The sequence below is a fragment of the Meleagris gallopavo genome, chromosome 19 (genome assembly GCF_905368555.1).
Source record: "Meleagris gallopavo chromosome 19, MGAL_WU_HG_1.1, whole genome shotgun sequence".
Classification (NCBI taxonomy): Eukaryota; Metazoa; Chordata; class Aves; order Galliformes; family Phasianidae; genus Meleagris; species Meleagris gallopavo.
In genome coordinates this window covers 5,789,167-5,804,326 of record NC_139422.1, presented here as the reverse complement: position 1 = coordinate 5,804,326, position 15,160 = coordinate 5,789,167, and the positions used below count along the sequence as shown (strand labels likewise).

The 15,160-nt window shown below is 49.4% G+C and overlaps 1 protein-coding gene across 3 annotated transcripts in view; it reads right to left on the bottom strand.

Moving 5' to 3' along the window:
• The window catches only part of ABL1 (ABL proto-oncogene 1, non-receptor tyrosine kinase), a 65,959-nt gene that overhangs the window by 23,228 nt on the left and 27,571 nt on the right, over positions 1–15,160 (bottom strand). The window contains exon 1 of one of the 3 annotated variants that reach the window (XM_085239677.1): positions 6,390–6,765. The exons of the other annotated variants lie outside the window; for them this stretch is intronic. Coding sequence (XP_085095803.1) covers positions 6,390–6,474 — 85 coding nt within the window. The 5' untranslated portion in view covers positions 6,475–6,765. Of the gene's footprint in view, positions 1–6,389; positions 6,766–15,160 lie in introns of those variants that run through there. 3 annotated transcript variants of the gene reach the window in all.

The following is a 15,160-nucleotide window of genomic DNA, read 5'->3' as shown; positions in this document are numbered from 1 at the left end:
TTTTTAATCATCTCTCCTCTTCTTTTGAGTAAAAGCTGGGCCATTTTTGTTACCTCTCTGCCACCTGCCGCTCTCACAAGAAGTACGCAGCGAGAGCGCATGCTGCACCGTGCACTTTGTAGGAATCTTAGAGGCCTTGAGAAAAAACTGATTCCCAAAAACTGAGCTTCAAACGTGCACAGTGAGGCGCATTAGGTGTGTAATAATCAGTCAATACTAGGCATATCCAAGTAGGTTGGAGAATTCAGTTCCTCTGCTTCCTACCAGTTCTCCCCAAACCTCGGGGAAGGCTGTTGGGATGTCACCAGGAGGTCGGGGCTGCTCGGGGCAGTGCCCTTGTGCCAGTGTGTCAGCGCAGGAGTGACTGCACAAAACACACACCCATGCTTTGGGGCTGGGGCTGTCAGAGGCAGGAGATCCCCTTTCAGAAAACGAAGCTATCAGCACTTTACCACACGAATGTAGCTGGCAGACAGCTGTGAGCAGCAACGCTGCCCAACACAGCACAGAGCAGGCCCTGCGCCTTGCGGGCTGGCCGTAACCTCGGCAAGGAAGGAAAACGCCTGCCCCGTGGGGTCTGATTCAACAGGAAGGCCGGAAATCCAAGGCGGGCTCCCCTCCAGCCTCCAGCACAGCCAGGCCCATGCGCGGCCCGGAGCGGGATGAGGGGGGAGAAGCTTGATGGACTGTGACAACACGCGCTGCTAAAGGCCTGGGCCCCTAGAGGAGGCTGTTAGCAGATTCAGGACACAAATCCAAGATGCAAAAGAACCAGAGAGGACAGGTCTGTCTGGGTTCCCTGTACAGCCAGCTGTCGGCAGCATTCATCTCTCTTTGAGACATCCCTGGTCAATCTGCCCAGACGCGATCATGCTTCGGAGCAGCAGGCAGTGCAGCTCACTCACATCGCTGCTCAGAGAGCTGGTGGTGCCCCAGCCCCACAGACACCCGAGGTCAGGGGATGGCTCTGAGCACCCATGGAGCTGTGCTGCCCCCGTCCATTGCAGGGAGTGGGACATGATGGCCTTTAAGGGTCCCTTCTGACTCAAACAGTTCTGTGATTTCATGACGACAGTCTTTTCCAACACACTATAGCTTCTTCACCACCGACACTGGTCTCACCTACAGCTTCACAGCACCTCCGAGCCCCTCAATAGGCCAGATGCCTCTGGATGAGTCAGCCCAGCTGCTGTGCCACAGGACAGTGTCTTCACTCGGTGACGAGGCAGGAGGCGAGTCCAGCTCCGTTGGTGGGCTCCATTGATTATCACCAAGCTGAGATTCCTCCAGGCAGCCACAAAGCTTGCTGCTGCATCTCTGCAAAACCACAGCTTCTTGATTCCATCGCACCGTGCTCAGGTGGCACCTGGATGCCTGGGAGGAGTCCCAGGGCAGCAGTATAATTCAGCTCCGCACTCACAACAGCTAAACACAACTCTCCAATAGCAGACTAGGAAATGAGAGAGCAAGAGCTTTTATTTTGAGGCATCAGCCATACGGATGCTTTTTTTCCCCCGAATTAAGTCTGCATCAGGAGATATTTATGTTCGTACACCAAAAGATTTCATAAGCATAGCTATCCCTTGCTAATTACTGTTTATGCGAAGCCATGAATCACTGCTAGGGACTGTGTAAGAAGTTCTCTGATGTGAACAATGCTGGTCCAGACCAACACAAGCAAATTCCCTTAAAAATGTAAGTGAAGGGTTGGAAAAGAGGCAGAAGCACAGCATGACAAGCAGCTCCTCCACAGCTGACCGCGGGGCAGTCCTGGGGGGAAGGAGGAGACCTCCTGTCTCCCTGCAAAACAAACATCCTGTGCTCTTACAAACTGTGCTGGCATTTTTTTCCACAAGGTTTCCAAAGCAAGGAATAACAGAATACACACAGTAATCTCTTTGGAGTCGAAGCACATGCTGTCTAAAGCTTTTCCTCTCCTTACCTTCCTCCTTCCTTCCTTTTCCCCTAAAAGAAATTAGGATAAGGGGCAGAATCACTGCAGATTTAATGCACTCCCGAAGCTCCCAGCCTCTCTGTCCCACTGATTTCCTTACTGGTCACTGAAAGATTCCCTATCCCTGATGGAGCAATATTATCTTCCAGGAGAAAAGACCAGCATTCACAGACAGCATCTGATTCCTGCTTCACTGCCCAAGCACAAAGAGGGCCCAGAGTCAAACGCAGCGCTTTGCCTTATCAAATGCTAAGAACCCTCAATGGCATGGCTTCTCCCACTCCCACTGAGAGATCATTCCATTATCTTCCATCCATTTTTTATTTCTTTTTGGAGAGTTCACTATTCTATGAGCCTGCAGGTTCCACTATAGCTCATTCATTGGGTATTTTCCATTTGTAACCCTTTAACAACACAGTAAATACCATCTTCCACCAGAGAGATGATCACAATTGTGGATGTACAGAGAGGAACAGTGGATCTCTAAGTCTGCTACTAAACTGCTGCCTAATCTTAGATTAAAATATCTGAGAGAAGAAGGGGAAAGAGTAGCTAGATCCAACTGAATTATAAAGGACACCTCCATACTTCTGAAAACTTCACAAATGAAGCTTTTGGTTTGGTTTCGTTACAGAGCAGAAGTGGTGAGGTTTGCCCATTTCAGAGCCCTGGGGAGGGACAGCACTGAACAAGAACTACAGAGGTTTGCAGCTGTAGTGCCCAATTTTCTTTAGCAGCTCGGGACTGAGAAAGGAAGATGAACATGGGTCTGTGATGTCCAGTTTTAGGTCTGAAGACAGCTCTAGTTATATGAAATGGTAATACTTTTCTCACCACAATCCATGGGAAATGGTAACAAGCATCATCAGCCAGGTTTTTTTAATAAGGATGGGACAGGCAAGAACCACTGCAGCAAGCACACAACTAGCAAGCCACTACAGAGCCAGAACACTTATTTAAAAGCAAAAACTCTATTGAGAGATGGCAGATGTGAGGCCAAGAGGTTAGGAGCAAAAAACGTAAGGAGGACACAAACAGAAGGCTCTTCCCTGGGAGGCCATGGCTATGGGCTTCTCCTCCCCGAGCTCCTCTGCTCTGACTGTAACAAGACACACTGAAGAAAAAAAAAAAAAAGATATATGGGCAATCTGACAGTTGGCAGGGCAGAAATTCTTCGGTTTGAAAACAAAGGGCTTGAGGAGTGCCTCTGCACCAGTTTTCAGCTTCAGAGAGGATGCTGACAGGTTTTAAACAAGGTTTCTGCTTTTCAGTGGTAGAGCAAGCCCAAAAAGGCAGCGAGACTATTCCAGCCCCTATTTGGGACATGGACACATTCTGCTTTCCAGATCAGATTGGCAGCAGTACTTGCTATGCCTCGTCCCTTCTACTCTTTACCCTTTCTTGGTGTGAAGTGAGGGTGGAATTATTCAGTTTGGCACAGGCAAAAAGGAGGAAGCAGATGACAGAAGTTCAGATATCTCACATTTAAAAATAATATTTACTAGGGGGGATAAAACTGAGAGCAAAAAATGGCCAGCTTAAAACATGAGCGTGGAAGCTCAGTAATCATACAACCAGTTAAAACATGTTTTTGATCACGTTAAAACAATCTTCAAGGTTTCAGTTCAGCCAAATGCTAACACACAGCATGCAGGGCGGTCTGCCCACATCCTGCCATGGCACACAGAGACACCGAGGTTGGAAAAACCTTATCACAACCCCAGGCCCAACTGACACATCCCCCAGTGCCGCATCCCCATGGGTCTGACACACCTCCAGGGACAGTGACCCCAGCGCTCCATGGGCAGCTGGGCCAGCCCTAGCACTGAATTATTCCTCCAGACACAGCACCGAGGGGATGTCACAAAGCATCCTCCTTCCTGCAGGTTAATAGAGAACATAAAGCTCTGAGAACAACCACAGAGAGAAACATTTCAGATTGCTTGGCCAACACACAGGTTGGTGCACCTACACACTGGGACTTGGAGCAGCTTCACAGTGTTTTGAGCCTCTTCTGCAGACCCCAATCTCAAAACACCACCTTCAAGTTCATTCACTAATTCTACAAACTTGATTTTCTGAGCCTGGTGCTAGCCATCACACACTGTTACATTGCTTTTTTATGAAGAATGAAAAACAAAAGAGATTGAATTAAGTAACATTCCATCTATCCTCCTGGCTGCAACCAGTTTGCCATATAACTAACGGTCCATTCAACCTCTAAGCAGCTCTCTCTCTCTGCGGTTTCCTAGTCTACTAAAGCAACTCAGCTTTCCTCTCATGCCTACAGCAGCTTCCCATGCAACAAAGACAAGAGTTAAATCTGCCAGTGATATCACCATAATCTCCGTAATCCTTCCAGAAGCTCCAGTGAGACAGGCAGGGAACAGCCCGGCCATGTCACACAGCTCCCAAGGATGTGTCTGATAGCCTCAGCACAAGCCTATCCCCTCCTCAGGATCTGCCAGACTGCCCTGCAAGCTTTACTGGTTTCCACCTCAATGAGCCCCACCTGTAAGAACCTGCTATCCAAAGCATACTGCAGGCAGATGGCTTTCACTTGTGCCCTCACACTGGGCACTGGCACAAGCTCCTACTGCTCTTCTGCTCAGCCCTCTCAGCAGGGCTCTCAACCACACCACAACCTGAATACAAAAGCTGTGTGGGGCCCCTTCAGCTGTGGAAAGGAATAACAGAAAGCACTTCTTTGTTTTCCCTTCACCTCTCGCTTTGCTTTCCAAGAAGCCTACCACCAGAGCATCGCAATGGGTCCTGCTCTATCTGTGTCCTAACAGCTGTCACAGCAGCAGGGAAAATGCGTTAAGATCTCGATTGTGGAGCTTTAACAGACCTGTGGGTGCTGGCTGCAGTTCTGCCCCATGCTGTGCTGGGAGAAGAGGCTGAGCTGCTTTGACAGAAGTATGTTTTAAAGTTTCCCATCCCTCAATAAAAAACACATACACAGCCACAATCTCAGAGAAGCTGAAGGTGAAAATACCACAGTATTTACTCTGCCTGATCGTGTTGTTAACTCGATACTGCCTACATGGAGCAAATCAAACTGCGTTCTAATCCTATTATGCAACTGCATTACAAAGTGGGGAGGGGGAGTGGCTGTAGCACATACAAAAGAGAAACCTTACACAAACAGCCTGGGTAACACCCTGTAACATCAGCTCCAGCCCTGGCTCTGCCGGGCCCAGGGGACCAGGACCGGAACCACGGCACCGAAGTGCCACAAACAGAGGTTTGGTGCACCTAAAAGCTCGCCGAATCATTTGGAAAGATCAGCACTGTTCACACATCCACCCATCGTTACGTTTGTGAAACTTTTAAAAACGATTGTAAAAGATAAGAGAACCAACCAAAAAAGCCCCTTGGCAACCGAAAGTTATTCAGAACCACTGCACGCATCCCACAAGCACAGCCTCCTGCAATGAGATCCCTTCGGCTCGGTCTGCCGTGAGCAGCCATTTGTAGTTTTTCAGATTCCTGAACTATGAATTTGAGGAACATTTCTCTGCTGAATATTTGAGAGTTGAGCAAGAGCCGCCGGCGATAGGCTGCGCGCGGTCAGGTGGCTGCATTTCTTCCCTCTGATTTGATGAGTTAGCAAAGTACTCCTGGCATGCAGCTTATTTTTACCAAAGTTCCATCCAGCGACACAAAAGAAGCCGAGGAATGCATGGGCCCAACACAGCACAGCGGGCTGTGGCCTCCTGGGGCCCGGCCAAAGCTCTGGCATTGCACAGAGCAAGGCCACGGCTGAGGGGACGCAGCGCCGGGGTCGTGCTGTGCCCAATGGGACCAGGCTGGGCACCCCTGCACATCGCCTCCAGCCCCAGGCACCCAGCTTCAGCCCACCCCAAGCGTTAATTCACGTTTCAATTCCTATAGTCACAGGAGTGACTCATATTCACTTTTTCAAAGTGATCACCTAAGTAAATTCAGTTGTATGGCCGCCTGGGAAATGCCAGCAGAGAGGGACAGCCAAAACGAACCAACAGACTGCGAGTAACGCACGCAGAAAGTACTTTGCTGTATTCAGCAAGTTGATTTTCATCTAGATTCTCCTCCTTAGCCCAGAGTAACTTTATTCCTTTCACTCCCAAGGGAAGGGAGATCCTTCTCCGGGCACAATCAAAGCCCAGGCCCACGGAGACGGCTTTGTTTGTTGGATCGGCCATGGGATCACTTGACATTTCACAACCATAAATGGTAGAGCCAGGCTCCCTTTGTATGCTGCGCTTAATGAAAATCACCTGGTCCCGAAGTCATGCACACACAACCCCACGGCTCCTGGGATGGCAGTGGGCTCCCAGCCCCCCAGAAAGCCTCCGCGTATCACAGAAAGGGTCCCCATACCCTCGAAGGGCTTCCCCGCATCTCCAAAAGGGCCTCCCATGCCCCCAGAAGGGCCTCCCATCCCGCTCACCTTCCAAGTAGCAGCTGGAGGAAGAAGAGAGCCCCTTCTTCGACTTGCAGCCCACCAATTTCAAGCAAATCTCCAACATTTTCATTTGTTAGAGTTTGGCCTCGGCTGTACGGTCTCCTTTCTTCCTTTCAGCTCCTCTCGCTCAAAGTTATCCGGAAGAAAGGCTCCCCACACCACTTAAAAGGGCAAACCCGAGAGGCGCAGAGCCCATGGGGCCCGGCTGCGCCCCGGCCCGGACAGGAGTGCAGCCATCCCCCTGCGGCAGGAGGGCACGGCGCTGGGTGCTGAGCACTGCCAACAAAGGGCCCCCTTCAGCCTCCGCGCCTCAGCTCCGCGCCGGCCTCCTGACGGCCTCCTGACGGCAGGCAGCAAGCTACGCCCTCGCTCCTTAACCCTGCTGCTGCCGGCCGGGGAGGCACGCACGTTCGGCATCTGGATATTCCATATCGGCATGTATTCCAGGTAGGTAGCTGTTGATAAAGGACACTGGACTGCTTGTGCATACAGCTGTGGGTTTTTTTGTTGCTACACGATCCCCCTTCACTCCCCAAAGCTTGTGCTGCTCAGAGCACGAGGTGCCCCCGGAGCAGAAAGGCCAAGGAAGGCCCACGTGAGGTTACTGGCTGCCTCCTGCTCTTCTGCTTCCCAGCACCTGAGGTCCCTGCCATTGAGACAGCCAACTTCCATCACTCTGCAGATAAAATGCTTCAGTCTTCTGATCCACAGGGCATACGCTTGGCAAACAGCTTAGAAAGAAGTGGTCAGTCCTCAGCCCATGCAGAACTGCAGTAACAGCATTTGTTTAAATAACAATAGCCACACCACTTCTAGCAGAGAAGTATTTATGGGAAAGCCAGCACAGCGTTTGAAGTGCTTTCCTCCTTCTTCTCAAAGATAACATGGACATTCCCATCTGACAAAGCAGGGAAGAGAGAATCTCAGCTTCCTGGAATTCAGACAACCACGGGAAGAGTCAAGGTGCAGCTGGTGCTCCACCTGGCTGCATGTACACTGGGGACCATGATGCCATCCCCAGGCCTTCTCTTCCTCCCTCCACTCCTAGAGGAGGGTTTCCATCCTATGGAAGCAAAAGAGGCTCAAAGGAAACTGACGACCCCCCCACTTGCTCCCTGCTCACCTAGCTTCAGAAAGCACTGAGACAAAAAGCTGGTGCAGAAGTGGGAGAAATAAAAGCTGAGTTGGCCATTCTGTGCTGAGGCCCACATCATGCTCAGGGAACCAGGGTGAAGCAACATTTGAAGAGCAGACCTGGCATCATGCACGCAATGTCTGCATATGACGAGCATCCCCATCCTGCCTCAAGTTCAGCCCCAGCTGCAGGAGCGTGGAATTCCCATAAAATTCCCCTGGAAGTACGGAGGCAGCAGCACCCAGTCAACATAATTAGGGTTCATACATCAGTGCCAGCAGAATGAAGGCGGATTACTCTCCTGGTGAACTCCTGGGGCTGGTATTCCAGAAGAAGAATGCCTCGTTTCAAATTAAATTAACCCACTTGCAGAAGAACCTCACTATTGGAGCAATGCTTCCACTCAGAGAGCCGAGCACAAAGAGCTATCCTGGGATAATTTCCTCTGTAGATAAACCCTAAAATTAATTTCCTTTATTGTTCCACACAGACAAGCTTGTGTGGTCCCTCTGCTACAAACTTCATCCGTCTGCACTTCCTCATTTGTGTCATGGCAAGCCAGACTGTAAATGCTTCAGAGCAAGCACTCTCTGCACTTACTGCATGCCATGAAATTAGCTGGCGATACAGAAATAAAAGCCACATTGGCAGTGTCACACAAACGCTGCTACTCTTAGGGCTGACATCTATTAATCCCTCTTATGTTTGTTGTATACGCATCTTAGAGTAAAATCTATCATGAAAAGCGTGCAGACTTCTGGACTATGGAGTGACTGACGCAATCTTCAACTCGGTCTCCCTGCTGCAGAATGGCAGAACAGTTTTGCTTTGCCATTCAGAGCGTGATGCCTTCCCTCTCCTTTCCTTTCAATTCCCTTTGACACAGGCAGCTCAGTCCCAAGCATCACCTGTCGCCAGGAAGCCTGGCGGCCCCGATCTGCACTGCTTTGACATCTCCTGGTACAAGGAGGGAACAGAACACAGCCCTGCAGATGTGGCTTTGCCAGCTATAAAGAGGGAAATAATCACTCTTTTCGACCTGCTGGCTATGTTCTTGCTAATGCAACCCAGTACACCATCAGCCCTTATTGTTTATGCTCATACAAGAGCGTAAGCCTCTTTAGCCAACTGCTTTAATGTCTGAGCTTCTTCTAAGAGATTATTTTATTCATCCTGTTCTTAAAGCTATGCAACATTTGAGGACAGCTTTCTCCAAGTGAGCGATCACAACCACGCACATGACAGCAGCAGTGAAAGGTCTGGGCTCCATGAGCAGAAAGTGAGTTTTGGCGTGGTCCCACCCCACTAACAGCTGGAGCCAATTTTCTTGTGATACCATTAAAAACAGCTTGAGTGCTCGTCGCCCGTTTAAAAGCAGAGCTTCATTTTAAAACTCTCTTCTGAAGCACAGAAAGATGATGGAGTTGGAAGGTCCAAATGCTGGGGATTTTTTCATAGGTGCATTCAACTTGAAGTCACTTGAATTGGAGCCCAAAACATGGGCAAAGGAAAAGAGCAAAGGAGACAACGAGGAAAAGAGCAATATTCCTTACCATTACGGATTACCTGTGCCTTATCTAGCTCTTCTGTAACTGCAGCTGAGAATTTCCCCACAGCTGTAAAGGAACTGAACATAGGCTGTAAAGCACTCTGCTGTCTGTGGATGCACAGAGCAACAAATAACTGATTCACATCATTTGTAAGATGCATTATTCTTATCCAGTACGAAGGTTATTTGTAATTTTGAGCGTTCATGGGTCACTCTCTATTCTGAAATCCCACAGCCACATGACACATTCTAACGCCATTACCTGATTATAAATATATGAGTATATGGAAATGATCAAAGAAACCTGTGTTGAAATATATGAATGACACAGTGTGTGCTACAGACCCAGCTGTACAAAAGCTGGGTTTTTATCTGACAGCAAATGCAATATTGCCAGTTTTCCCAAGGGTGCTCCACTTCGTCTGACAGATCTTACTTTCCCTTTGGGTTCTCAGATCTCCCACCACTACACTTCTCCATCTACTCTTAGATACTCTGGAATCCAAGGGACAACATCACTTCTTCCAACACACCCAGACGGCCGCTGCTTCCTCATCAGTGACAGCAGTGCACAGACAGGCAGTGACGCCCATGCTTTATTAGCAATACCCACCACATCACAGGTGAGGGTGAGAACAGCCCCTGTCTGTGGTTGCACATAGAGTGACTGCATGAGCTCACTAAGACTTCCCACGTTTGCTCACACACAAGGAGGAGCGACCAGGACGCTGAAAGATCTCTGGCTGATGCTTTTTCGGGGATCAGGAGGAATCAGTCAGGATCTGACAGCAGCAGTGGATACACAAGGACAGGCTCAGGCTGCTTTCTGCTCTGTGCCACAAACCTTTGTGCCTTCAGTGGTCTGACTCCCCCCAGCAGTGCTCTGCACGAATGCCGCTGCTGTTCTCCTCTTGCTTTTTGTGCTGACATCTCTGCCTTTCCTTCTTCAGTCCCTGTTTGGAATGCTTATGGAGGCCATTACTCTACCTCCATTTAAAGCTCTTCTCAAAGCTCAGCTGGCATGTTTACAAGAGCATATATCACTGCTAGTTAAAATAGCACATTAAAACCAAAACCCTCTCACTATGATCTCTCTAGGGCAGGTATTCCCTCTCCTACCCCCCAGCAGCCCTCCATCACAAACCTATCAAACAAAGGTCATTCAGGTCAACACCTGAATGCAAAGACTCTTCCCTCCTCATTCACTCAGCCAGCTGAGAACCAAGAGCCCAGAGCTCTGCCCATACAGTGAGACACCATTTATTGCCTCTGGCACCTGGGAAGAAACAAACCCAGCAGGTTGCAAGGAGCTCATTGCTTGCACCAACCAGACAACAAAGGTTTTGCAATACAGCATGTGCATTTGTTGGTTTTGCTCCTTGATTTAACAGATGTTTGTTATTTGCAATCTTCAGGACCGAGGACTCGCTGAGAAGAGGTGGGATTACAGAGACGTGCAGCTATTTGAAATTCCTTGCAAGCAGCAGGGCAGAATCCCCCTTTTTAAGGTAGCTCCAAGGCAGAGGGCACTGCTGAATCCCTGCAGAGGGGCTGCCTTTGGGAGACCGTGCAAGAAGAGCTGTGAGCTCCCAGAAAGCTGCCTGTCTCATTGGCATTTGAAGCCTGTGAGATTAAACCAAGTCCAAAGGGGCTCTTTATAAACCACTGAAAGTTTTTGGTCTCTTCCATTAAAAGCTTTTTAAAACATCTGCAGGCAATGAAAGAGAAGGAGGTACCTTGCAGCTCTCAGAGCTGAAAAAACAGAGGCTTACCTGAAAGACACGGAACAACACAAAGCACCTAATTGTGACTGCTGTGAACTTTCATCACCTGGTCAGCTCATTGCAAGGGTGAGAGAGGGAGCAGGCAGGGAGAGCTGCTGTGGTGGGCAGAGGACAGGAGCTTAGCAGCATGACCACATTCAGCATCTTCTGCCAGCCCAGAGCAGAGGACTTAAAGCCAGCTCAGAGCCAGAAAAGATGCATGCTTGCAAAATATCAGAAAACAAATTTTTTGCAGTTTCTTTGCCAAATCCTGACTCAGAATTTGAGTGGGAGCATTTCCTTTTTTTTTTTTTTTTTTTAATATTTAATTTATTTAATGAAAATACATGGAAATGCAAACAAAAAAATAAAAGCAGAGGTTAAACCGAGGTGTTCAAAGCTGCTGACTTCACGGGTACCTCGTGCAACACCAGCACGTTGCCCTGAGCGGCCGGGAGGACCAGCACAGCCTGCTCTGCTCTGCTCTGCTCTGCCAGCACCTAAGCAGTTAATTCCTTCCACTCAAGAGCTGAAAAATCTGCCAAGGCAGAAGACCAGGCCTTGGAGATCAAGTTACACATGAGGAGGGGGTGGAAGGGGAGAGGAAGAAAAGAAAACAAGCTCTCTGAGCGCTGCAGTGCCTTAGGCTCGGCAGGCCCAGGAGGGCGGGGAGGAGGCAATATTCCCCCGTGCTGCCTTGGGGCAGCGAGCAGCACCGCGGACACGTGTGTTGTTGTGACTCCAAACCTTCCATTCAAGCAGCAGGAACCAGCCTGCACTGAACGCATTAGCTCTGGCCAACATCAGGGACCTTTTCATAGAACCAGAGGAGGTGTGGGTGGGGAGGGACAGGACTGAATGGCCGTTACTGGAGCCGATGAAGCACCTCGGGGTGCTGCACAGAGCTCGGGGCACAGCTCATGTAGGGGGTATCCGTCAGTCCCAGCATCAGTCCAACTCCACTGCTCTGAATGTCAGTGTGTAACGAGGTCCCACAGCAGCGAGCAACAAGCTGGCCCTGAGCAGGGCTCGCTTCTCAGCCCCATTTCAGGGCAGGACTGCAGAACCTGCAAGAAGCCCTAGGCTCCCTGCCCTGCTCTGCTGCTGGCAGCATTCAGCAAAAATGAAGAAAATGGAGAAAATTTCATGTAACACACATAGGAACAAAGCGCCTATCACTGTCCAGAGATAAGAGTTAGGTTCTGAAAAGCATCAGCGTCCACTGATAAAAGCCTTCATGGGATCACAAGACATGCTTCCTGAGAGTACTTTTAATCATTCGTATAACTGCTATTAAGTATTGTCAGTGTTATTTTAGTAAGACAGTGCCTTCCAATCAGGCATTCGAGTTTCAGCCAATTCATTCACAGGAGGATATATTTTTGGAGAAAACTGAAGTGCTTAAAAAAAGAAAACAGAAAAACCACCCCCATCTACAATGACTTCAGTTAGTGCTTATCCACTTTCAGCTACCCTGGACCTTCCTTAGGTTTATAGGTGAAATACCCGGTGCTCCACAGCACTAATTATTCCCAGTGTAAGAAATTAAATATACACTACCAAGAAGGAAAAGCTTCCAGTTAATTAGCAGTGCCCACAGCAGCGATCCCCAACCAGCCCAGCACTGCACTGTCAGGACACAACACAAGGAGCTGGAAGAGCCGTGCTGGGGCCGTGACGTAAAGGCAGGAGTGTTCTGTTCTCTGGTGAACGTGGGGGCCAACAGGCTCGGGCTCCAGCCAGAACTGAGCTATCTCACCATGGAGAAAAGCAAACGCAGACATGTACACACCTCCGGCTCCAGCTGCAGGAAGAGAAGCATCCATTTTCAGGCACTGCTGTGTGTAATGGGGTGCGGTGCAGCACGAGGCCTGCTGCTGAATCCTCACAGCTGTTTGAAACGCTGTTGTTAATTCCCAGACATTAAAAGACAACATCCAAAGAAGCATTTTAATTTGAGGCTTTTTTTGGGTTTTCTTCTTTTGAAGAGAGGTAACAGTCCCTCCAGGCTGCACCATGAAAACAAAGCAAAAACCCAAAGCAGGCTTCATCAGTGCAGAAGTGCTTAATTTAAATCCTTTCTGAATGAGTTTCCTCCGTATGTGTAGGATGTAATACTTGTCATATTTACACTGACTTAGAAAATGGCATGAGATTCTAGAATGCCTCCCCATTTTCTGCTTATTCAGGTACAAGAGTTATGCAGGACAGCAATGAAAGATGGCATAAAAAATGGGATCCGTGCTCCTGATCAGCCATAACCCCAAATTCTGCCTTATCCACACGTTTTGAGCCAGTCAAAATTCCTTTCTGTTCACTCCCTCCTTCCCCTACCCGTCTGCTTCTCATCAGAACCATTCACAGAACAGATACATCACATGTGGGCTGAGGTTTACAGCTGCTGCCATGAAGAAAGGCTGTAGATACTTTCTGCCCAAATACCAGATAGAAAATAAAAGTGCACAAGTCCAACTGAATAGCAGGTTGCCATCCTGCGAGCTTCCAACCTGCTCCATGCCAAGGGAGGTTCAGGTTGGATATTAGGTAAATTTTCATCTCAGAAGGAGCAGTGCTGCTCTGGCACAGCTGCCCAGAAGTGCTGGGGTCACCGTCTCCAGATGTGTCCCAGAGCTGTGGGGATGTGGCACTGAGGGATGTAGCAGTGGGCACGGTGGGGTGGGCTGGGTTGGACTTGGGGATCTGAGAGGTCTTTTATGACTCAGTGACTGCGGGAGCAGGGATGCTATCCTGAGCCAACCAGAGGTGGGAATGAGAGGAGCAGGTCAGCTGGGCTCTGGTGGGCCACACGGCCCCAATTCCTCCCTACTCAGTTCAGCTCAGCCTGTGCGAGTCCTGCTTCTGGAACACAGCCTGGGGATTTGCAGAGGGTGAAAGAGCTGCAGTGTTCCCTAATCCGCTGGCGATGTGCATGTTAGTTAGGGTGTCAGCAGAGCCTCTCTTAAACTTAATCTCAAAGCAGGAGGAGGTTTGGGGGAAGAAACAGACAAGAAATCTGCAGCAGCTCTGGTGTTGAGAGGGAACGAAGGCAACGCGTCGCCCATAGCGTATGTGCGAGACAGCGTACTGCACAGGGATGCTCAGCTGTGCAGTGCTGCAGTTATCAGATCCAGAAACACAGAGAGGAAAAGCCCTCCAGATTATGTGAGCTCTCATCTTGTAATTACACCTGGAGCTCTGGATAAAGGATGTCACCACGCTGCTGGGAGGATTAGCAGGTTATCGTTTTGCAATGAGCTGATAATAGCTTGGTTCGCTTTTGCTTGGTGTCAAACCCTCAAACTTGATCTGGCTTTTAAGATGAAAAATGTTTTAGGAAAAAAAATTAAGGGAAAATTATCCATTCAGCTTAAACATACACTCATGGAGTAGACACACCACAGCTGTATTCCCACAGATTTCCCTGTAACTGCAGGCAAAGCTAACAGCCTGTTTGTGCCTCCACTTTCTCCAAGTGTCAAAGATCCTGGTGCCACTTGCCTTCAGGACAAACCACCCACCACACAGCAGGGCCCAGCTCCCAGACAGGCTTCCCCAGACTCACAGAGGAATGCTTCATTGGCATCCAGGAGAAAGAGAAAAGTTTCCCATGTCAGAACACCCAGGAGCTCCTCCCTGGGGAAACAGGAGGAGCTTGGATCTCACACCTGGCTGCTCCACATCAAGGTGCAGGGGCTCCCCCGGGTCTCCAACAGAGCAGAACAAGTGAAATTCAGCGAGTTCTGCAGCACAACGTGCCCCAAACCACTTCAGTGAGAAACCTGCGAGGAGTCACCAAACCTGCAACGCAATAACTGGAACAGACTAAAGCTTCCAGCAGAGCCCATTAGCAGCAACTGCGTTTTCTGGAGGTGCCCTCCTCCAGCCTCTTGTAGCATCGCAAGAAAAAGCAAACATGAACGGCACTGAGGAACAGCCCATCCTGAAACCACTTCCAGGAACAGGGATTGTTTGAACAAAATCCATTAAGTGAAACCATCTGTATTAAGGGTCAAACGCCATCTGAGGCTGACTGTACGAAACTAGCCATTTTACAGCATTTGGGCTATTATCCCTTTGTTTTTTTTCTTGAATGCGATCAATCAGTGGCAGAGAGGTGTTACCAACAAATTAACCCCGCAGCTCCAGAGCCCTGGGTGCTAAGGGAAGGCTGCAGTCAGAGCTGTGCCCCAAGGAAGCTCCATGGCACAGGGCTGCAGGCGGCTCCTCCCCAGCTGCGTCACTCGGAGCCAGCCGGGCGGATGCACTGGATCCCAAGGGATGCTTCTTCCACGCGGCTTGCTGGCAGGAA